The sequence below is a fragment of the Pelophylax lessonae genome (genome assembly GCF_965119305.1).
Source record: "Pelophylax lessonae genome assembly, chromosome: 2".
Lineage (NCBI taxonomy): Eukaryota > Metazoa > Chordata > Amphibia > Anura > Ranidae > Pelophylax > Pelophylax lessonae.
Window position 1 is genome coordinate 313,524,663 of NC_138769.1, and position 25,011 is coordinate 313,549,673.

The following is a 25,011-nucleotide window of genomic DNA, read 5'->3' on the forward strand; positions in this document are numbered from 1 at the left end:
CGCAAATCATGTAGTAGTACGGTTTAGACACAGCGGAAGGCGGGCTGCAGAAGGAGCGGCGCCGATTACCACCGACCTCCTGCGATCGTCAGATAAACTGACAGAAGACCCGCCTGCTTATGTAAACAAAGCAGGTGAGTCTTCTGTCAGAAAGGCAGGGAGAGATCAGAAGTTTTAACTAAGCTGAAACTTCGATCTCTCTGTGCCTGCCACAGAACCATTCTCCCACACAGTTAGTAAGCATATTTAGGTACACAATAACCCCTTTGATCACCCCCAGTGTTAACCACTTCCCTGCCAGTGTCATTTATACAGTAACAGTGCATATTATTTAGCACTGATTACTGTATTAATGTCACTGGTCCCCAAAAAGTGTAAAAAATGTCAGTTAGGGGCCCGATCTGTCCGCCACAATGTTGCAGTCGCGGCTGCTCCTGATGACATCAGACTGACGAAATGCGTAGGGCAGGACTTGAGCATCCTTGCATCACTTCTGGTTGTGTGGCTAAGGACCATGGAACGCACAGTATCCCGGACATATTCCGCAACACTGTATAGCGGTTTCTTAACTGTGAGTGGATATTGTCTTTTTACTTTAATAAACACTAAAAAATACTACACTATGGGCTGTCTGAAATATTTTTACATGTGAGCCGTATGAGAGAGGGACGGAGGAGCCAGAGAACACCTTACTGCACATAAGGCCCGATACCCCCGTAGAGGTATGGATATGCGGTGAGTGCATTACCATTGGGGGATAGCACTGCACAGCCTTCTGCACTAAGGAACACAGAGGAGCACAGATCACTTATAGCCATTGGTTCTACTATCTGCATTTGAGCAAGATCACTTGGCACATTGGACCTTAGCACATTATAATGTGGATTGTGAACGTTTTAAAATTTGGCACTGTCACTCATTTTTTAACTTTTTATTATTTTTTAAGTGGACTCATCTGATTGTTTATCTAATTATATATACACCTGCCACTTTCTATGTTATATACACTTGGCACTTTATATGTATGTGGCACCGTACAGGTAGGTGCTAGGTAAATGTATAGTGGGCCTTGTCTGCTTAACAGCAGGGATGTGATCAGTGATGGTAGTAACTGCGTTTAAGTAAACGGCGTTACATAACTCAGTTACTTTTGAGGGTAACGAGTAATCTAACTGATTACTCGTGCCCTCCCTGTAACGCCGTTGCCGCTACTTTCGGCTGCGTTACCGCAATTACATCTACCGTCACTAGATGGCAGTAGATGTAATTGTAATTCCCCCTCTCCTCTATGACCGCTGTCCGCGGTACTGGAGAGAGAGGAGGAGGAGACTCAGACTGTGAGAGAGCACAGCGTGCCAGGCCCAGGAGGAGGGCATAGAGCATGCGGCGGTGACCCATTGCCACTTTGCCAGCCTGGCCGGCCATATAGATATATTAAATAATAAAAACACAATATTGCTGCGCTAAAAAAATAATATTACTCAAAAAAAATCATCGAGGGAAGCAGCCACACTAATCTGGAGAATTACAGATTAAACAGGAATAAAACAATAACTGTGGCGCTAAACCCTAATAAAATGTCCCAAATGAATGAACCAAAGGCAGTCCTTAAGGTATAACTTCACACTGAAGATAGATGAAATAGCCTCAGAATCGAAGAACCGTCACCAAAAGCACTCCAATCTCACCACTGCTTACCAGATTTAGTTGATCCCCATGACAGAGATCACATGAGCCCTAAAATTACACATTGGGCCGCAACGTAAAGGAGATGGCGCCATCTACAGGTGTCAACCCGAAACGCACCAGAGGAACAGAAAGGTCCACAATAATAAAATACATTTTTAAAATACACATAAAAAACATTTAAAAAACATTTATATTTAAAATAAACATTATATACAGAGAACAGATTTATAGCAAAGACATCAACCAAACAAACATCTTCACCAGAAATGACATGATATAAATTAAGAATTATTAATATGGGCATTCAAGTCCCATTCTATATTGAGCCCCAAGGGGGGTATAGGACTTCAACCTATAGATCCAACTGGTCTCAAACCTTGAAACACCCCTAGTTAGATTGCTTAGATTACATTATAGAATAGTACTTTTTTAAAGTGAGATGACCAACACTGGCTGTGATTTATTTAGCTAGGGTGTCAGGGCTTCCAGATGTGCCTGCTGAGGGGAGAAGTATCCCCATTGGCTCCTGTGAGAGGATTCTCATAGGGCAGTGTGGGAAGCCCAATCAGGGGACAGATCCCAGCTTGTAACTACCCCAGAAGGCAGATTATGCTGCAAGGGACTCTGGGATGGGTATACGTTTGGGGGTAAGTGTATGGCACGGTGGATATGATGTATATCTTTATATATTAAAATGCACAATTTTTTTAGGTCTATGGATATGATGCACATTTTTACATAGAGAAACACACCACCATTGTATTACCAATCACTAATAGTGAGTAGCGCCCTTTCATTAAGGGGGTAAAACCTTCCGGAGCTGAAGTGGTTAACCTCTTCATTTCCATCCTCTCACTGTCTGTGTCCTGCACATTAACTCCTTCACCTAGTGATGCCTGTTTGCATTACCGGTACATTTAATGCACCTAGTGTATTACCAAGCGCCATATTTTAACCCCCTCAATATAAACATGTTTCTTCATTACCAAAAAAATCGTGTTAAAAAAAAAAATCAGATTGCCTTGGGGTGTCTGCTTTGCAAAAATGGGTAATTTTGAGGGTGTTCATACTGTCCTGGCATTTTTATTTGCTATCTTTTAAAACAGAAAGATGGATAAACTGTTCTGTTTTATCGTTTTAGTTTTTTTTTTTAACCTAAAAGAAAACGCTATCAGGGGAATTCATAAAGGTGGTCATAGACACCTTTTAGAATTCCATTGGGGCGCAGCACCAAAAATGTTGGTGCTTGTGTTCGATCCATGTGTAGGCAGGTTGAAATGCATGTAGTTAGTTCTGAAGTCAGCCCAGGCTGGAGAAGAGGTTAACACATTTTTGGTTCTGGTTTTGTCAGGCTTTTTGTTTTGGCGGGTCCACCTGTAGGACCAAGAGTGCATGGAAGGGAGAGAGCAGGGAGTTGGAATAGACATCTGTGAGTGCTAGGACGGTGCTGTGAAGATACTGGAGGCCACGGAAAGCATCCAAGTCACGGACAATGCCTATATAGAATCTCACCTCACGGAGGTATGCCTGGGCCACTACACTAGCTTAGGTAGATTTAAGGACAGGACATTATTCATGTTGTGTTGCCATGATGCCTTTCTACAGTAAAAGTTATATTTACTGTTATGGGCCTGGTCTAAAGTTATTGAAAGGGGTGCATGTTGCTTCTGACATATTCCAAAAGTCAAATACCTGACATCTTCCTAGCACAGGCACAGCCCACTCTGAGTACTGGTGTACCTCTGTAGAGGAAGTAAACCCATTCATTTAACAGTTTGAAAAAACAGTTACATTTCCGGCACGTGCCTGAAATGTAACACTCCCATTGGTTGTGCTCTCAACCAAACTGTCAAACCATCCAATGGCTGGTATCATAACTGATCACATATGCAGATTCATGGCAGTTGAAGATTAAACAGAGGCCAAGATGGCAGCTTCCTTGCTAGAAAACGATAGGAGGGTTTACTTCCACTTTAAACTGGAACTAAACCCTCTTATCCTTTTCATGCCAGGGAAGCTGCCATTTTAGCCTCTATTTGTTCTGTAACTGCCATGGTGCCGCACATGTGACCAGTTATGGTGAAGATAACCCATTTGATAGTTTGGTTGAGAGCACAGCCAATCAGAGAGTTAGCATTTCCAGCATGCTGGAAAAAAACTTTTTTTAAAACTGAAAGGCCTCTTGCACACTGCAGCTTGAAAAAGAGTAAAGTGTTTTTTTTTTTTTTTAAGGATTTAAAATGCAGCCCATTGTTTACAATGTGCCTGTACACACAGGAGCATAACCAAGCACTGCAAATTATTGAGTAAACGATAGAAAAATCTGCTTTCCCGGTCAGTATTTTGTGCCGCTATGCGCAAATATGCACATATGAGCATAAATACTAATGAATTTTCCCTAGGAATGTATTATGTGTGCGAATGCGCATAAATACGTGCAAATACGCACAAAACATACACCTAGCATTGCGTTTTTTTATGTTTTGCTGCTCAAACATAAGTACCATATGTAAGAGGCCTTTAATTGATGGCTTTAGTTCGATTTTAAGTACCAACAATTTCCTCATTTTTATAACTGCTGGTAATTCTTTAAGAATCTGTTGCTGCCCTAGCGGCAGGTTCTTAAATTGGAAGTAGAAAACTACCTGCATTTGCCGTTAAGTACATACATGTAATTAATACACCTGTAACACGCGCACAAATACTTGCCTGAATTAGGTGCAGGTAGTTCTAAAGGGAACAACTGCCAGAAATGTTCCATTAGGCTGGGTTCACAGTGATGCAGTGTGGGAACCACAGCAATTCCAATGCAGGTTCCCGCTCCACATCAGAATCACAGGCAATTCACATTGTGCTCTTCCAACTCCTGCGGGTGTCAGTATAAAGTTAATGACATCCCCAAATCGGTTAGCAGAACGCAGTACGAAATGTGGAATCGGATCGCATGGGTCTGAACACCCATGCAATCCAATTCCAATGAGGAAAAATATGTTTCCCGGAACTTTTGTGATGTGGATTCAGTGCGAATTGAGCCATACATAATGTATGGCTCACTTCGCACAGCACTGAATTTGCATGACATTTGTACAGGAATCTGGTGCAATTCCTGTACAAATGACATGCAATGCTGTAGACCGCATTAGTGTGAACCCAGTCCAAGGCTATTTTGAATTCCCCAGTATCTGTCTCGAAAAAACAATATAAAATTAATTTGGGTACAGGGTTACATGAGGGAGTAATTTTCAGTCAAAGTATCACAGTGCTGAAAACTGAAAATTAGCCTGGTAATGAAGGGAGTTAAACATTCCAGTCCTGAAGTGGTTAATAATTGCTTGTTAATGTGTGTATAATACATCTACATAGAGTTCAGCTTTTAAATGGATGCAAACCCAATTCATTTCATGTAATTTCAAAAGCCATTTTTAATATTCTCATATCTGTGGCTTTCATTAAAATAACACCTGGAGCTTCCACCATAAAAGCCCTGGTTTAGGCACTTCCTGTTATAGGGTGACAACAGTCATCCTGTCATATAGGCTTCTGATGGAAATTACACGGGGCATTTCCAACACACATTATGCAGGCACAGACCACTGCTGTCACCATAAGGAGAGCCACCCTGTGAAATGCAATTATCTCTGCATATAGAAATTAAATTGCTGCCTGAGATCAGCAAAAAAAAAAAAAAAGATGAAAACAAGTATTTAAGATACACTGTGCATTAACCACTTTACCACCGGAGGAAGTTCCTGCTTTACGTCCAGGCCACTTTTTGCAACTTGGCACTGCACGACTTTAACTGACAATTGCGCAGTCATGCAATGCTGTACCCAAACTAAATTTGCGTCTTTTTTTTTTCCACAAACAGAGCTTTCTTTTGGTGGTATTTGATCACTTCTTCGCTTTTCATTTTTTGCGATATTAATAAAAAAATAGCGAAAATTTTGCGAAAAAATTGACATTTTCTACTTATATTATTAAAAAATATCCAATATGTTCAATTTTTGTCATATATTTAGGCAAAAATGTATTTAGCTACATGTCTTTGACAAAAAAAATCCTCAATGAGCGTATTTTTAACCACTTTAAGACCGGAAGATTTTACCCCATTCCTGACCAGGCTATATTTTGCGATTCGGCACTGCGTTAATTTAACGGACAATTGCATGGTCATGTGATGCTGTACCCAAATTAAATTTATGTCCTTTTTTCCCCACAAATAGAGCTTTCTTTTGGTGGTATTTGATCACCTGTGCGATTTTAAATTTTTTAAAAAAAGAGCGACAATTTTGAAAAAAAAAAAAACAATATTTTTTACATTCTGATATATAACATTCCCAAAAAAAAAAATAAAAATCAACATTTTTTAACATTTTAGGCCAATTTGTTTTTTGCTACATATTTTTGTTAAAAAAAAATCATAATAAGCGTATTTTGATTGGTTTGCGCAAAAGTTATCGCGTTTACTAACTACGGGAAAGATTTTCATTTTTATTGCTTCTTTTTTTTTTACTAGTAATGGCGGCGATCTGCAATTTTTTTTGCGGGACTGCGACATTGCGGCGGACAGATTGGACCCCTGACATTTTTGGGGGTACCAGTGACATTACTACAGTAATCAGTGCTAAAAATATGCACTGTTACTGTAATAATGACACTGGCAGGGAAGGGGTTAACTTTATTGGTGATCAAGGGGTTAAATGTATGCCTCATGCTTACTGACGTGTGTGGGGGGAGGGGATTGTGTGACACAGACATAGATCGCAGGTTCAGCTATGCTGAATCCTGTAATCTGTGACTGTCTGTCACATAGGAGATCCGCCCGCTTTGTTTACACAAGTGGGTGGATTTCCACACTGTAGGTCTACAAATATTAGAACTGAGCCACTAAGAGCTCCATCTAATGGCTAATTTATACATTTTTATAAATAATAAAATTGCAAAAACATGACAGCAAAGCATGTAAAGTTGTTAAAACCATAGAAAATATGACGTGTTCACAAAAAAAAAAATATATATATTTATATATAACTCAAAAGATATGCCTATCGAGCACATACTGTAAAGGTAAATGACCAGAATGACATTGCAAAATAAGGAAAATGAACAAAGTCTTACTCAGATCTTGGTACATGGCGGTATTACATTCACACACTCCATTAATGCATGTTTCATCTGTAGCGCATGATGATACACAGATAGAAGTAGCTGCAGAAGACAAAGCATAAAAACATCTGTTTAAAATGACACATCCTAAACAGTCAGACTCAGTACACTTTAAACTGATTTGGAAAATACTTACTGGTGCAACAGGACTGACTTTGATTGTAGAATAAGCCAACTGGACAGCAATTGCTGAGATCATTGACATTGCATGGTACACTTGCATCCGGAAGACAGGTACTATAATCACTACATGAACAGGGATTTCCGTCATTACAGCTTCCTGAACAGGAGCCGCAAAGAGTAATATTGGGAGGAGAAGCTGGAAGAGAAGAAAAAGATGTCAGACACCAGGAGTCTCTGCAGTTAGTCAATTTTCACATCGCTCAAAAACACCTTCAATATCACTGAGACTGCAAACAGTATTTGCAAAACTGATTATAAACATGTGCAAACAGTTGCAAAACGGAAAATCGCCATTAAATACTTACTGTAATTTTCCTTTCCTGGCCTATCCTCACGTCAGCACGCAATGGGTTAACGCCTCCCCTGGAACCTACAGGACCACCTCTTTTTGGCTAAATAAAAGACAGCCCCTCCCCCAATGAAGTGTTTGATAACCTAGCCTGCGACAGGCCGCTAGGGAGGGAGTCCTGTGCTGACATGAGGATAGGCCAGGAAAAGAAAATTACGGCTGGTATTTGATAGCACTATTCCGTATTCCTGGCCCTACCTCACGTCAGCACACAATGGGATATAACTAGCTGAATAAATAGGCAGGAGAGAACACATGAAAAGAAACAATGACAATCAAAGAAAAGCTCAAAGACAAAAAATAATATATATATATATATATATATATATATATATATATATATATATATATATATTGTGACAGGAAGTCAGGTAAATCTGGGAATGTAGTCACTGAGAGGAGACACATTCCCACCTGCTTTGAAAGTTCACTGATACTATAGGGTGTTGGCTGCAGAGAGAGCCAGCAGGAAGTTGAAAACCATTCAGCTGTTCAGAATGAGGAGATCAAGGCCTCTATAATTTGTCCAGAGAAAATCTATTGAGTGCTGCCTCCTGTCGCTGTGTGAGCTGGGAAGAGGAGGACAGACATACGTGTACCTCCCGACGCCGTGTGGGCATGGGAGAAGGACTGCTGCCGCCTGTCGCCGTGTGGGCTGGGAGAGGGGGACAGTCGGATGTGTGCCTCCCGACAAGCTGGTGAGCATGGGAGAAGACCCCCTAAAGCGTTGTGAAGCTAAGGAGGGTAACCACGAGTGAAGACGTCTCAAAGGTGAGAAGACAAAGTGTTCCATGTGAAGAGTGTGAAGAGTAAAGGGACCTGTTAAATGAACTGTGTTCAATATGAAGAATCTGAAGAGTAAAGGATCCTGTTATAAATGAACATGTGCTGATGTGAAAGAAACAAAGGGACATGTTCAATGGACAATGTTTGTGCTGTGTGAAAAGCAAACAAATGGACATTTGAGTGTCTGCTGTAGGATCAGCAGTGTCGGCCCAACAGTAGGTTGGAAAGACTTCTTAGGTAGGTTCCAGCGTGAGAAGGTAGCCGCCCACAGAGGCAAGGATTTATTTTGTCTTTTATTTTATTTTGGCTGTTTTGATGCTTGCAATTGTGTTAAGTAAATTGCATGAATAAATCAGTCTTGTTTTCAACCTCTAATCGGCTATCTCTCTGTGAAAACGCACCCCCAAAGGGGTCATCCACGCCTACCACCGAGCTAATCCCTCACATATGGTGGAGGTATGCAGTGGGCATAAGCAGAGATCCCTGCAAGGAAGTGCAAATGTTTGATGAACTTTATCTGGTGCATGAGATTGCACAATCTATGTGTGCAGGAGAGAAGATCCTGACAGAAAAAAAAAAAAGTGTTTTAAAGAGACAGCGGTCTCAAAATTATTTGATGAACTTTGTTGTGTCTGGTGCAAGTGACTGCACAAACTGTGTGTGCAGGAAAAGAGATCTTGCAAGAGAGAGAGAAAAACTACATGTGTTAAAGAGACAGTGGTCTGAAAAATTTTTGCTGGACTGTGAAAAATTTGTTTGTGGAGTTATTGAAGATGGGGCGTTCAAAACGCCTGAAGAATGCAAAGATAGATGAAATGAGAGACCGGATTCTATGGATGGAGGGGATGTTGCCGTCTGAACCAGCCCCATCCATGCCTAAAGAGAGTCTACTAAAGAGGAAGGTTGTTGTCCCTAGCAACACTGATGAAACCGCTATGGAGACGCAGTGTGCTCAGATGAAAAGTAAACTCAAAATGGAGGAGATGTTGAAACATCTGATTATATCAAATGCAGCTCAACAGCAAGCAAATGCAGCTCAACAGCAGGCAAATGCGGATTTTCAGCGGAGCTTTGCAGCTCAACAAAAGGCTCATCAAGAGAGCATGGCAGGCTGGAAACAGAGACGCCAGCAGCCAATGGAGGCCATCGGTTTGGAGGAAACCGAGTATGTGTGCAGGGCTGAGTTGGATGCCTTGCAACGGAAAATGGAAGAAAAGGAACAAGCCTTGGAATTGCTTAAAATGGAGCATAGAAACGTGCAGGAAATGAATAAACTACTCAAGTCTCATGTGTTACAGTGGGAAGAATCCACTGCTCTTCTTTTGGTCGAGTTGCAAAAACGCAGAGAGACTATAATGGAGAAAGATACCATCCTCATGGAAAAGGAAAGTGAAATTCAGACTTTGCAGAAGCAAAGTATGGCTGATATGTTGGAGTTGCGTAATCAGCTGGAAAAAAGTCTTCAGTCTTTGGGAGCTACAAAAATAGACCTGCAGGAGTCGCAGGAACAGAATGTTGCTCTGAAAGCGACATTGTCTCTCAGCGACAAAGAGAAAAGTGAAAGAGAGGCTAAATTACTGAGTACTGTGTATGAGCTCACTACTTTGAGCAATGTGGTAGATGAATGGCGTGCGGACTGTGAAAGTTGGAAAGGGGAAGCCCAACGTGTCCAGCAGCAGTTAAAGGAGAAAGAAGCCTGTGTGGCAGAATTACATTCTTATTCCCAGATGCTAGCCAGTGAGGTGAAAGCTCTTATGCAGGAAAAAGGAGAGTCTGAACACAAGAGAAAAAAAGTAGAGGCACAGCTTCTGGAATCGCAAGTCAAGGTGTCAGAAGGTGACCGATTGTGTGCTAAGCTGTCAGAGAAGGCAAACCGACTGCAGGTTGAGTTGGACAATGTTACAAATCAGCTTTCTCAAGCAGACAGCAAATCTAGAGAAATTGCGGAAGATTTTTCTATCTTGGAATCGCAGCTGCAAGACACGCAGGAACTCTTACAGGAAGAGAGGTGTCAAAGGCTGAGTTTTAGCACAAAGCTCAAACAAATGGAAGATGAGAAAAATGGCTTCCTGGAACAATTAAAAGAGGAGGCGGAAGCAAAGAAAAACCTATCAGAGCAAGTCGCAACATTGCAAGCTCAGATAGCGGATATGAAAAAACGCATGGAAGAAAGCGTTGGTTCATTACAGTGTGTTGAAGATGTGAAAAAGAAGTTTGATCAGATGCTTGGTGAAGAGAAGACTGTGTCTGCAAAATATGCAGAAGAACGCGCACGTGCAGAAACGGAGGTGCGTGATAACGAGAGCAAAGCCCTGTTCTTGGCTCGCTCTTTGGAGGAAGCTCTAGAGTGTAAGGCTGAACTAGAAAGTGTTGACAAACAGCTGCGTACAGAAATGGAAGAATTGGTCAGCTCCAAGGATGATGTTGTGAAAAGAGTTCAGGAGCTAGAAAAGTCTAAGCGAGCCTTAGAACAGCAAGTAGAAGAGATGAAGATTCCGTTGCAGGAACTGGAAGAGGAATTCCAGGCAACAGAGGATCTGTCCCAAAGAGGGGATAGTGTGCCTGATGCAGTTTTTAAAAGGATCAGTGTTTTGGGGTCTGTCCTGAGTGAGCCTCAGAAATGTGACGACATGTGGCTTGAATCACCCCTTTGGAATAAACCGTTCCTTCAAAAACTTCAAGCATTGGAAAATGTATCATTAGAACTTCAGCAAACAAAGGAGCTGAGTAAGAAATGTGATGATTTCTCAGTTCAGGCTGAAAACCTAGTGGGGAAAACTAAGGCTGTTGGTGAAAACGTGAAGCAAATGAATAAGTGCCTTTCAGGGAGTGTTTCCAAAATGGAACTGTTGAAAGACGGGTGGCAGAAGTTTGATCGTGATCTTGAGATGCATTCCATGTGGAATTCAGATAGAGAAAAAGAACTAGGTGACCTTGAGCGGTCAAATAGTTCAGCAGAAAGTGCATTGAAGAAACCTGTAAAAGAATGTGTTGCAGTTCCATGCTTCTTCACTGATGCAGAGAGGAGGTCTATAATGGATACCACCCAGATCGCTGGGTTCAACTGTGTTGTTGCCTTTGACCCATATGTTGGTGGAAGGAAAGTTGATGATGTTCTGGTTGGCTACTTCTGTGAAGAGTTTGGCAAGAAATATAAACTGAATATCAAATCAAATAGTAGGCCTTTACTGCGACTCGCTCAGGAGGGCGAAAAGTTTAAGAAGTTGATGAGTGCAAATGCTTCAGATCTGCCTATGAATATGAAATGTTTGAATGATATTGATATCTCTGGGAAAAGGAACAGGGGTCACTTTGAAGAAATGTGTGACAGCCTGTTGTCTCAATTGGAAAATCCTCTGCACAGCATCTTAGAGCAAGCAAAGCTCAAGAAGGAAGATCATTCCCTTTTACAACAAAAAGTCAATGATTGTGTACAGCTGTATGGAGAGGCAACTCAAGTCACAGAGGGATGTCAAGAGTCCCTACTTGGAACAAAGCTTAGTGAAGCAAAGGTTCTCAAAGTTTTGTGGAAAACATTTATGGATTGCAGAGAGAGGCGTCTTAAGAATGTTGAAGACATTAAGACTAGCCCAATTGAGTTGCCTATGGATCACGGTCCTCCATGGTGGATTGGACAGACGGTTATGAGGGACAAGCTGTCTGACATTTATGAGAAAGCTGTCAATGAAGATGACAGAAACGAGAAGGAGCAAAATGATGCCAAAAATGCAGTTGAAGAATGTGTATATGAGATTAGAGACAAACTGTGTGGCATTTATGAGAAATCTGTCAATGAAGATGACAAAACAGTTTCATCCGGAAGCTTGAGGATAATAGGAGGCTTATCAGTGAGTCAGCAGTGCCTGACACATGCGTGCCTGGAAATATGTGTCCCAACCCTAGGGTTGAAACAAGAGGGGGGGGTATGTGACAGGAAGTCAGGTAAATCTGGGAATGTAGTCACTGAGAGGAGACACATTCCCACCTGCTTTGAAAGTTCACTGATACTATAGGGTGTTGGCTGCAGAGAGAGCCAGCAGGAAGTTGAAAACCATTCAGCTGTTCAGAATGAGGAGATCAAGGCCTCTATAATTTGTCCAGAGAAAATCTATTGAGTGCTGCCTCCTGTCGCTGTGTGAGCTGGGAAGAGGAGGACAGACATACGTGTACCTCCCGACGCCGTGTGGGCATGGGAGAAGGACTGCTGCCGCCTGTCGCCGTGTGGGCTGGGAGAGGGGGACAGTCGGATGTGTGCCTCCCGACAAGCTGGTGAGCATGGGAGAAGACCCCCTAAAGCGTTGTGAAGCTAAGGAGGGTAACCACGAGTGAAGACGTCTCAAAGGTGAGAAGACAAAGTGTTCCATGTGAAGAGTGTGAAGAGTAAAGGGACCTGTTAAATGAACTGTGTTCAATATGAAGAATCTGAAGAGTAAAGGATCCTGTTATAAATGAACATGTGCTGATGTGAAAGAAACAAAGGGACATGTTCAATGGACAATGTTTGTGCTGTGTGAAAAGCAAACAAATGGACATTTGAGTGTCTGCTGTAGGATCAGCAGTGTCGGCCCAACAGTAGGTTGGAAAGACTTCTTAGGTAGGTTCCAGCGTGAGAAGGTAGCCGCCCACAGAGGCAAGGATTTATTTTGTCTTTTATTTTATTTTGGCTGTTTTGATGCTTGCAATTGTGTTAAGTAAATTGCATGAATAAATCAGTCTTGTTTTCAACCTCTAATCGGCTATCTCTCTGTGAAAACGCACCCCCAAAGGGGTCATCCACGCCTACCACCGAGCTAATCCCTCACAATATATATATATATATAAATATTATATGTCTCGTTCCAAACTTAGCAGAACTTGCTGATTGCACGCCTAGCCTGTCAAGTTAAATGAAGGGCTAGCTGTCACATATCTTTCACTAAAATCCTGACATAACTGCCCCAAAGGCTGCCACTCCTCCGGTCGAAGGAGTTTGCACCTGTTCCTCAGCAGAAAGGCCTACTTCCTGCATGCCAATCTCATACCTCCCAACTTTTGAACTTCAGAATGAGGAACATTTGAGGCGCATTAGTCTATATTGACAGTGCCCAGGTTTGTTATTCATTTTTTCTATTTTTTTCTTTTTATTCTTGGAATTTTTGATTTATTGCTTCCATGATTCCGGCCGCGCCGTCCACCTTTGCATGTTAGGTTTAGCTCTTGGCTTAATATGTTCGCAGCCACCTGTGTGTCAACCATTCAATTTGCTTGGCGCAGGGTGACTGCCCTCAGTTGAGCCTTTTCCACATTTGGGTTCTTTTTGAATTTGAACCACTATTTATGCCACATATTCAGTGATTTATCACATAATGTGACCACTTGATTTGTTTTTCAGATGATTGCAACCTACCTGTGTGTCAACTCCCTTTTGGACTGACACTAGGTGGCTGCCTTCGGCTGAAGCCTTGCCCCCTTTGGGGTTTATTCGGTTCTTACCTTCATTTATGTCAGTGCATTTGTGATTTATCACCTTATGTGAGCATGTGGATTGCTCTTCAGGTGACCGCAGTTCACCTACATTATTTGTGTTTGTCCTGTGTTTTTAATTACCATGTGGTCAAATTTTAGTGGTGAGGTGGAAGGTTATGTGTTTTAATTTTACAATGTAACCGTGTGCTCTGCTTTTTGTATTTATTAATATTTGACAATAATTTTTCATTCAGCAGTGGTTTCGTTGTTTTTTCTATAGACTCAATTTTTTGCTACACCCCTGTTACTCTATTTAATGGCGCTTTCTTTGGGGCGACACCTCTTTTTCTAGTTGTCCCATCCCCCTTTTTTAGTATGCTGTAGTTTTGCCATTTGAGTTCCGCTCACCTGTGAGCGAGTGGGTAATTTTCATATTCATTTTTTCATCAGGTATACCTTTCCTTTTCTGTTTTTTTGAGGGAGAAAGTGACCTGCGGTGCACGTAGCGTGGCAAAATGTGTGTGGCCAAATGCTTGATCGGGAGAGGCTGAAGGGGTGTGGTTAAAAAAAGTGCTTCCTTGTACTAAAAAAGCTTTGATTTGCTGTGCCACAAGCTGGAGTCTCAAGAAAACAAACCCAGCACAATCAATAAAAAAAAAAAAAAAAAAGGAAGAAGAAGAAAAAGCTTCCATTACAAATGTGTGTTACGCTAAGTGTGGAAAGATTCAGGAGTGCGTTTCGTACAGAGTACAAGGTTCAGAGGTGCTAAGTGTGGAAGGATTCAGGAGTGTGTTTCATACAAAGTGCAAGGTTTATGGGTGCATTTCATACAGAGTGCAAGGTTCAGGAGTGCATTTTTGATAAAGAGTGCAAGGTTCAGGAATGCATTACGTACAGAGTGCAAGGTTCAGGAATGTGTTCTACAGAGTGCAAGGTTCAGAAATGCGTTTCGTACAGAGTGCAAGGTTCAGGAATACAATATGTATAGAGTGCAAGGTTCAGGAGAGCGTTACACACAAATTGCAAGGTTCAGGAGTACGTTTCGTACAGAGAGCAAAGTTCAGGACTTAGTTAAGCTGCAAAGACACTGATTAAACATAGCACACTTATCTTCTAAAATCTTGATTACTAGCATACAGGACCCAAGGCAAGAATGCAGGCATTAGATGGATAATGAATTAGTTCAGCCTAGCAGGACATGCAGCAATGCGAACATTCATCCAGCACAGCCAGGGATTAGTGGGCAAGCCGGCGGTCGCAATGAGAGCAAGATTGAGTTGCAGCTGTAAAATCCAACCTCTGATGTCGGGGATGGGCTGAGCGGATATGCGGGGCTCTGCCCACTTTGTCAGACAACCCGTGCATAAAACAAACAGCCAGCATTTACACATTGCTGGCTGAGGAAGAAGGGGGCAGGACCAATTGTAACTTCTGCATGTGCACCCACAGCTGTGTATAATAAACCTGAATTATAATAAACCTGAATTATACACAGCTGTGGGTCCACATGCAGTAGTTACAATTGTTCCTGCCCCCTACCACCTTCCCCGGCCAGCAATGTATTAATGCCGACTGTTTGTCTATGCACGGGTTGCCTAAAAGGGGGCTGAGCCCTGCTTATCCGCCCCACCCATCCCCCATCCCTGACCTCAGAGGTTGGATTTGACAGCTGCACTCACTCTAGCTCTTGTTGCGACCGTATGCCCTCTGACTTGCCCACCAATCCCTGGCTGTGCTGGATGGATGTTCACAATGCTCAATGTCTTGCTAGGCTGTCAGCAATGGAGTAATGTGGGACAAAGTCCCTGTACACCTGGTAAACCAATACCAGTCATCCTGGTAAACCAATAGAAGAAATGACTCGAGAACCTGACAGCAAAATGAAAAGAGTGTCCACTTTCCTCACGTCTTTGGACCTTTGCATGTACACTGTTAGGCTTACTGTGATGCTTTGCCAGCTCCTGGCTTACACATGCGACAATCAAAACGTCATCCAAGTAGTGGTAGAACTTTATCCCCAAAGACGAAATTACCAAAATGTTGGAAAAGATTCTTGGTGCTGTGCCAATTCTAAAAATGGGAAACACCTGAACTGGAAGTGACAGCCTATTCTGACTCGGATTGTTGTGGTAGTGACCTAACCCTTGTGAGACCTCTGTGCCTGGCCTGTATAAGCAGATACAGTCACCGCGGACAATCCTCCTCAGATAGCTTGAACTCACCAATACTGGTTTTATCCAAAGGCTGGTTTATTCTGAACATCACACAACAGGAATACAGCAGAATGAATGGATTTCAGTATTATGCGGTCAAAAGATGATGCTTTCCTTAGCTTAGCATGTAGATACAAGAGTCTCTGTTACATGAGGTAAATGCAGCCATGACACAGGAAATACAACAAGAGCAGGGGGTGGAGTTTACATACAAGGAAATGATGTATCATGCTCACAGGAGAAACAAGAGCATTACTGCCACCTTCTGGCCTTTTTTGGTAAATACCTACCCATAGAAAAATACATGGTAAATAAATCACAGAATATACTATGTAAATTGCATCTACATTAATGAGAATATTAACTGTGTAACAGCACACTCCCCTTCTGACATTGTAAATGTCACTATTTTATACCATAACGGTAGTTATACAAGTGCAAATAAACAACAGTGCAATTTGCTTGATGTCTTGAGAACCTGAAAGACAAAGAAAAAACATGCAAAAAAATGCAACAGCTTCAAGTTAACATTAACGTCCAAGACTCTTCCTTCTTGAAGTCAAAGGTAAGAACAAACAGCATACGCAAGTAAGTTCATTCTCCAAAGGGCAAGAGCAGAATAAGTTCAGTGATAGGTCTGATGAAGGTCTTTACAGTCCCTTGTCTTGCAACCTTCACCTCCACCTTGCGTACCTTGCCATCATCGCTAGGAACACTCTTTATAATGAGTCCCATAGGCCACTCGAGTCTCCCAGCTTGTTGATCCTTGAGCAGAACAAGATCTCCAACCTTAATGTTAGGATTTGGGTGTTGCCATTTCCTGCGCCCTTCAAAAAGGGCATCTGTCTGGCCTCTTGGTGGATATGTTGTAATGTCAATAGTTCAGAAGTGGGCAACAGCAAGTTTTTGTGCAGCTCCTCTAAATCCACAGAGCAGTCCAGTGCACGTTCAAATACCCCTGACATCTGGCCTGTAGGGTCGAACTTTTCTTGGACAAGCAGAGTCTTCGAGGTCAGCAGGCTAGTGGATCCAGTAGAGACAGAAGACACAGAGGAAGGAGTATCCTCTCTACTGGCTTCTAAAATTGGCTTAACTTTTTTGGAAAAACTTGTCGGAAAGACTCCTCATACACTGGAGTTTTCTCTCTAAATGGAAGTCTTCCCAGATCAGATGAGTCGCTTTCTTCTGACTCATCCTTGCCCTTGTGAAAGGGTGTGGACGCCAGCTGAGCAGCTCTTACAAAGTCACAGGTGTCCTCTGGATCTGCAAACAAAGTCTTGTTCCGGTCTGACCCAGACACTATAGCCTCTTCATTCAGGGATTCAATACAATCAAGAGTGTCTGTGAGTGGGACATCATCATGAACAACAGGTGCTTTTGAAATGGCAGCAAGTGGACAACGGGCTGGTGGTGGCACGTTATTCAAACTTTGCGAGGCAATGCTAGGCTGTGCTTCATGTGTTTCATCATAAATGGTAAATGGTTCATTAGAGGACAGCGTTGATGACAGGTCAGTACATTTGGGTTGGTTTTGATCCAAGATATTAATGCTTGGTGACAGAAGAGCAGGAAGGGTGCATCGCTCAGGATCCACATCATCTTTTTTTGAAGGTGTGCTATCGCTGGACGCTGCGGTCTGCTCAGATTGAGGCTCACTTTCCACTATCTCCGGAATTCTATTGGACCCTTCAGCTGGTGCTGCCTCCATGCCCACTTGTTCTTGGTTTTCAGTGCATGAGCCTTTTAGCCTCTTCTCCAACTCTTCAATCTGCCTCTCCATCTCCTGTCTACGTGGAGCACTGGCTAGGATATCTTCTTCTCTCTTCTTGCGAACTTTTGCCATGTAAATTTCTGCACGGATTTCCTCGATTGAAAACTCTTCCACTCCAGCATAGACTTTGTTTTTACAGTACATAACCATCTCCTCTTTCCCTTGTGTGCAGCTCTGCAGCCTCTGTAGAGGATCCTCCTCCTTGCTAGACTTCTGAGCACTCAAGACACTAGTAACTGAGGGGTTAATCTTGCATGGTGTGACTGTCTGTTGCTTGGCCAATTCATCCACATAGGGTGTGAAGCTGGGAAGACTTGGAGTTGAATCATGGCTGGAAGTCTGATGGGTGCTGCGCGGTGGCCGGCCAGAGTTCCAGGGCCCTGCTTTGAGTTCATTTTCTTTGGCCCGTGATTGAGGCAATGCTGCCCAGGGTTGAGCAGCAAGTGTTGGTTGACTTTCAGGGACATGAATGCCTGTATTTTCATCAAACACAGCAAAACCAGTCCGGCTGGGGGTTTGTTGCGGGGGAGCCATAGGAGCGTTAAAACTCTGGCTAGAGCGTTTTAGGTTATCTCCCACTCTGCTCACTGGAGCTCTTGCTTTGTTGTTTCCTCTGGCTTTTAAATCCACCAGAGAGCTGTGCTGAGGTTCAGAAGATACAGACTCCTCAACATCTTCCTCAGCAAGACTCTTTAACACTTGACGAGAAACCCGGGCCTGGAACTGTCCGGGCCTCCAGTTTATCCAGAGGTTCAGCTCTGCGTTGGATGCCATCCAAGAATACGGAATCCGCTTTCTTGAAATTGCCTTTGGCTTCATAATGACGAGGGCATCGTTTGAAGTGGGAGGCACGTCCATTCCCCAATATGTAAGTTTTGAAGGAGCGGATCTCAGATGACGTACGCTTCCTGTCTAAGCATACATCGCCCACTATTACCCAGCCTAGGTCAAGTCTTTGTGCATAAGGGGCATCGTCAGGTCCATCACACTGGTCGCGCACTTTATGTACTCTGAGGATGTCTCTTCCTAGGAGAACCAAAATTTCAGCATTCATGTCCATTGCAGGAATCTCATCAACAAGGTGCCTTAAGTGAGGATGGTGATATGCGGCTTCTGGAGTGGGAATCTCTTGCCTTTCATCTGGTATCTGGTCACACTCAACTAATGTTGGTAGGGGTATACCCTGTCCCCCTTTGATGTGAGAAACCATGAACCCATCCACTCTTCCGCCAAAGGCCTCTACACGACCAGAACATGTTCTAAGAGTATACGGTGTGGGATGACCCTCTATGCCAAAGATCTCAAAGAATTTAGGCTTAACCAGGGATCTATTGCTCTGTTCATCTATTATGGCATACATCTTAGTAGCTTTCTCAGGATGGTCCTTTGGGTATATCTTGACTAGGCATACCTTGGCGCAGCATTTGTGATCCAAGCCTTCTCCACAGACTTCTGTGCATGAAGAGAGAACATTATCCTTGGCTGGAGCATGACTTTGTTGCTCCCCGCCATAACTTGAGGTAGGTGGCTGCTGTAACTTGTCTGGAAGTGGAGTAGGATGCATAGCTGTTACATGTTTGTCGCTGCTGCATTCCGTGCACTTGATGAGGGCTTCACAGTCTTTAGCAAGATGGCTATAAGAAGCACAGCACTTGAAGCATATTCCAAGTTTCTGGAGAATCTCCCTGCGCTCTTGTAGAGTCTTTGCCCTAAGTCCACGACATTTCTTAAGAGGGTGAGGCTTCTTGTGAATAGGACACTGGCGATTAGGGTCTTTATCTTTGTCAACCACGCACTCATCACTCGGTGAGGTGACGGAGGGTGAGATGTCTGTCCTCTTGACAGATATTGCTTTATTAAAGTCTCTACGTTTAGGTGCTGTGTTATCATACCTTGATGATGATGAGGATGAAGCAGGCATGTTGGGTTCACTGAAGCTGAAACTGGGGTAATTTCTCATCCAAGCTTGATCACTAATGAACCTGCAAAAGTATGAGAATGGAGGAAAAGATACATTATAGTCTCTTTTATACTTTGATCCTTGTTGTGCCCATTTCTCTTGTAGGCTGTATGGCAGTTTAGACACCACTGGGTTGACACCATGGGCAGTGTCCAGGAAGCTTAGTCCAGGAAGACGTGGATCTCTCTTTGCCAACTCTAATTCCATGAGGAGGTCACTTAGATCTTGAAGCTTGCAATGGTCTTTGTTTGATATTTTTGGAAAGTTTTGCAGTCTCTTGAATAGAGCACTTTCTATGGCTTCAGAGCTACCATAAGTTTGCTCAAGTCTTGCCCATGCAGCAGAAAGACCTGAATCTGGGTGGTCAACATGTACTGTTCTCAGTCTCTTAACACGATCGGAAGATTCTGGTCCCAACCATTTTATGATCAAATCAAGTTCTTCCCTAGCAGTAAGGTTGAGATCAGCAATAGCAGCCTTGAATGTTGCTCTCCAGGCCCTGTAGCTCTCTGCACTATCGTCAAACCTTGAGAGGCTTGTGTTAATGAGCTCACGGCGCACCATATATCTGGCAAAGTCATTCAAATCTGATTTCTCACTTTTTGGTACCAAAGTAACTTGTGGAACCCTTTGGTTGTGAAAGTTCTCTGGTGATGTAGGGTGAGGTTCACCAGGGTAGAATGATGTAGCATGAGCATTTAACTTTGGCTTAGTCTCTAAGGCTTGTGCTGGCGGTGGCTTCAGATGCAGCTTGTCACCGAAAGTCACATTGTTGTTTGCAGGAGAAGATGTGGTTGGCTGCATAGATGTACCTGTATTGTAGACTTGAAGAGGCTCAGGCATATTGTGTTGAGAGGTCTCCGTGTTGAGAGTCAGAACAGTGTTGCTTGTAGGAAGTACAGGAGATGACACTGTATCCTTGCAAATGTTATGCTTTAGTATATATTCACTGGTGCGTTCAACTGGACCTTCCAGTTCTGCTGGGATAAGACAGTCCATATTAGTGCTTTGTCCCATTGCTTGTTCGAGGACTTTTAGCTTTGCCAGGGAGGCTGCTTTCTCACCTTCCATTTGCAGAATCTTTATTTGTGCTTCTTCCTCTGCTTGCTTTCTGATAAAAGAGCTTTGCGCCTTTTTTGCTGCAGCATCAGCGCGGGCCTCAATAAGCTTATCACTTAATGATGAATTTCTGGAGCGAGAGGATTGAGAAGAAGGTGCAGTGCGCTTGGTTGAGGTGGATCTGTGAGATCTGGTCTCCAGCAGATGAGCTATGCGGAGTTCTGCCTTAAGCTTAGCATTTTGCACTTCAAGATCCCTTTGTTGGTTTAGTGCATTGGTCCTGGTCAGTTCAACTGAAGAATCCTCTATATTAGAGTCCTGCAAGAAGGCTGAGTATTTTACAGACAACCGCTTATAGCGTTCATATGTGGCACAAAGGCGATTTACAGAGTCTCTTAATTCAGCCGGTTGATCAGTAAAATTTGCCAAAACTGACATGCAGTGTGAGGTTCTGTCCCAGAGGTCTGACAGATTACTGGATAACTCAGCTCTAGTTGCTTCATAGTTTTCTCTAAGTTTCTGTGTCGGTTTTATTATACGTTTGGCTTTTACACTTTGTTCTGTAATATCTGCTGGATCTGTTCCCTGTGCACCTTCTGGTTCAGAGGCATGATGTATCTGTATTGTTTCTGCTATAAAAGGGTGTTCAGAGTGTTGGCTAGACATTTTATATTGTTTTGCAAAAAACGGTACTGTCTCTTTATGAAACCACACAGCAGCTTAGACGGCAGTTTAGACAGGTAACACAGTTCAGTGTAGAGAAACAGCTTCAATGTTTACATGAAGTGCAGTTAGAACAGATCATATGAAGTGCAGGGAGCTTCAGCCACCATGTGCTGCACAAGATGGGGGATGGGACTGAGCTAGATTGTAAATTATGCTCTCACATATACACAGCAGCTGCAGGAATTCTATGCATCTTTTGACTATTCTGACTCGGATTGTTGTGGTAGTGACCTAACCCTTGTGAGACCTCTGTGCCTGGCCTGTATAAGCAGATACAGTCATTGCGGACAATCCTCCTCAGATAGCTTGAACTCGCCAATACTGGTTTCATCCAAAAGCTGGTTTATTCTGAACATCACACAACAGGAATACAGCAGAATGAATGGATTTCAGTATTATGCGGTCAAAAGATGATGCTTTCCTTAGCTTAGCATGTAGATACAAGAGTCTCTGTTACATGAGGTAAATGCAGCCATGACACAGGAAATACAACAAGAGCAGGGGGTGGAGTTTACATACAAGGAAATGATGTATCATGCTCACAGGAGAAACAAGAGCATTACTGCCACCTTCTGGCCTTTTTTGGTAAATACCTACCCATAGAAAAATACATGGTAAATAAATCACAGAATATATTATTGTAAATTGCATCTACAATAATGAGAATATTAACTGTGTAACAGCACACAGCCAGTCACTGCAAATCTCAGATGTCTCTGGTGTTACACACTGATTGGTATACGCCAGCCAGGTCGTTTGACACTAACCGGTCTTCATGCTGAACTATCACCATGACTATTGGCACGGACCAGTGTTGCCAACCCCCCGGAGGGAAATTTACTGGCAGAACGTCCAAAATTTACGGACAGCACCAATTTTTTACGGACACTGAAAAAAGTACCTAAAATAACAATTTTCAGTGCTAAACCGTGTAAATATCAATATTTTAACTATAAACATATAGCTAGTGCTATTAGCAATGTGTTCAAGTTAAACAAAAGTAAAAAAACATATTTCTCAAATTTACATGAAGGTTGGGTTACCATAACCCAGCCAGCACAGAGTTCCCCCTTACATCAGAGTCTGCAGACTCTGGTCAGACACGGTACAGGAGGTGGTCAGACACTGCGGACATGGTACAGGAGGTGGGCAGACACTGCGGACATGGTAAAGGAGGTGGGCAGACACTGCGGACATGGTAAAGGAGGTGGGCACTGGGCAGACACTGTGGACATGGTAAAGGAGGTGGGCACTGGGCAGACACTGCGGACATGGTAAAGGAGGTGGGCAGACACTGCGGACATGGTAAAGGAGGTGGGCACACACTGCGGACATGGTAAAGGAGGTGGGCACTGGGCAGACACTGTGTACATGGTAAAGGAGGTGGGCACTGGGCAGACACTGTGGACATGGTAAAGGAGGTGGGCACTGGGCAGACACTGCGGACATGGTAAAGGAGGTGGGCAGACACTGCGGACATGGTAAAGGAGGTGGGCAGACACTGCAAGCATGGTAATGGAGGTGGGCAGACACTGCGGACATGGTAAAGGAGGTGGGCAGACACTGCAGACATGGTAAAGGAGGTGGGCAGACACTGCGGACATGGTAAAGGAGGTGGGCAGACACTGCGGACATGGTAAAGGAGGTGGGCACTGGGCAGACACTGCAGACATGGTAAAGGAGGTGGGCAGACACTGCGGACATGGTAAAGGAGGTGGGCACTGGGCAGACACTGCGGTCATGGCACAGGAGGTGGTCAGAGACTGCGGTCATGGCACAGGAGGTGGTCAGAGACTGCGGTCATGGCACAGGAGGTGGTCAGAGACTGCGGTCATGGCACAGGAGGTGGTCAGAGACTGCGGAAATGGTACAGGGGGTGGTCAGAGACTGCGGTCATGGCACAGGGGGTGGTCAGAGACTGTGGACATGGTACAGGGGGTGGTCAGAGACTGCGGAAATGGTACAGGGGGTGGTCAGAGACTGCGGAAATGGTACAGGGGGTGGTCAGAGACTGCGGAAATGGTACAGGGGGTGGTCAGAGACTGCAGACATGGTACAGGGGGTGGTCAGAGACTGCGTGGACAATGGAAGTGCCCTCCTCACCCCCTCAAAGTATTTTCTTCCCCCTTACCTTAGCTCTCCACATCAGTGTCCTCCTCCTAAGTCCCCTTCACCTCTCCATAGCCATATCAGTGACATTACTGCAGAGTGAAGCTGTGTGACTCTGCCTGTGGAGAAGTGAAGGGGGCACAGGAGCAGGACACTGATGTCCTCTGCCCCCTGACTCATCTCTCTACTACTTCAGTGACAGTCTGCGCTGCTACTGCTAGCTGAGTGTCTGAGCCTCAGTGGCTCAGAACCCCACTCACCAGACCAGTCCTCCTGCTCTTCTGTGTGCTCTCTCTGCGGCTCTGCCTCTGCTGTCACAGCCTGTCTGCTCTGTCCACTCCACTCCACCATGCGTCCGTCCGTCCAGCAGCATCTTCTAGAGTTCTAGTGTCCACACTCCACAGCTGCGCTGCAGCACAGACTCCACTCCATACTGCTGGCGCGGCGCCTGGCAGCCGGCGGGAAAATTTAAATGACGGCGGGGGCGGGGGCGGAGGCAGGGGCGGGCGCAGACGGGCACTCGCAGGACACCGGCGATGATCATCATCCAGTGCGAGTCTACATCTCTCTGCGAGTGCGAGAGAGCTCGGGGATCTCCGGAACTGCGGGCCGCGCACGCGCAGTTCTGCCAGTGCCGCCGCCGTAGATTTACGGGCACTTTTCTCCTGCTACGGGCATTTACGGGCAGGAGAAAAGTGCCCTGATTTTACGGGCTGTCCGTAAATCTACGGGCGGTTGGCAACACTGGCACGGACACCATCTTGAACTTTTTGGTGTGTATATACACATTTGATTTCTTCAAACCCAGACAGTAGGGAAATGCTACTGATGTCTTGGGTACTAGAAAGAATGGGGACAAACCCCCAGATTTTGATCTTTTGGTGGCACCAGCACTATGGACTTGTTGCAGTATAATTCTTAAACGTAATTTTGCAGTAATTCTTTCTTCTTAACCACTTGCTGTCTGCCGCACGACTATTTATGGCGGCAGTCAGCCCCTCACAGGCAAAGTGACGTAGGGCTACGTCGCTAGCCTGTGAGGCTCTATGGGGCGAGCGCGCGCCGCCGGAGGCACGCTCCCGCCCCCGCTCATTCACGGACCCCCACTCGCGATCGTCCGCTGCAGAGGGAGAAAGGCAGGCGGCTGATGTAAACAAAGCCGCCTGTCATTCTCCCCTGTGTAAGAACAGAGATCATACAGTCCTGCTATTTAGGATCGTATATCTCTGTTGTTACACAACAAGCCACATCCCTTCACAGTTAGAAGCACACCACTAGGGACACACTTAACCCCTCCTTCTCCAATAAAGTTAACCGCTTCCCTGCCAGTGTCATTTTTACAGTAACACTGCATATGTATAGCACTGATTACTGTAGTAATGTCACTGGTAACCCCAAAAGTGTCAAAAATGTCAGTCAAGGGTCCAATCTGTCCGCCGCAATGTCGCAGTCCCGCAAAAAAAATCGCAGATTGCCGCCATTACATGTTAAAAAAAAAAAACAACAAAAATGACAAAAATCTTTCCCTTAGTTAGTAAACGCAATAACCTTTGCG

General features: G+C 44.0%; 1 protein-coding gene across 1 annotated transcript in view; it reads right to left on the reverse strand.

The window, feature by feature from the left end:
• The window catches only part of LOC309547397 (uromodulin-like), an 879,146-nt gene that overhangs the window by 27,923 nt on the left and 826,212 nt on the right, over positions 1 to 25,011 (reverse strand). Inside the window, exon 2 of the mRNA XM_082247241.1 lies at positions 6,808 to 6,897. Coding sequence (XP_082103367.1) covers positions 6,808 to 6,823 — 16 coding nt within the window. The 5' untranslated portion in view covers positions 6,824 to 6,897. The remainder of the gene's footprint in view (positions 1 to 6,807; positions 6,898 to 25,011) is intronic.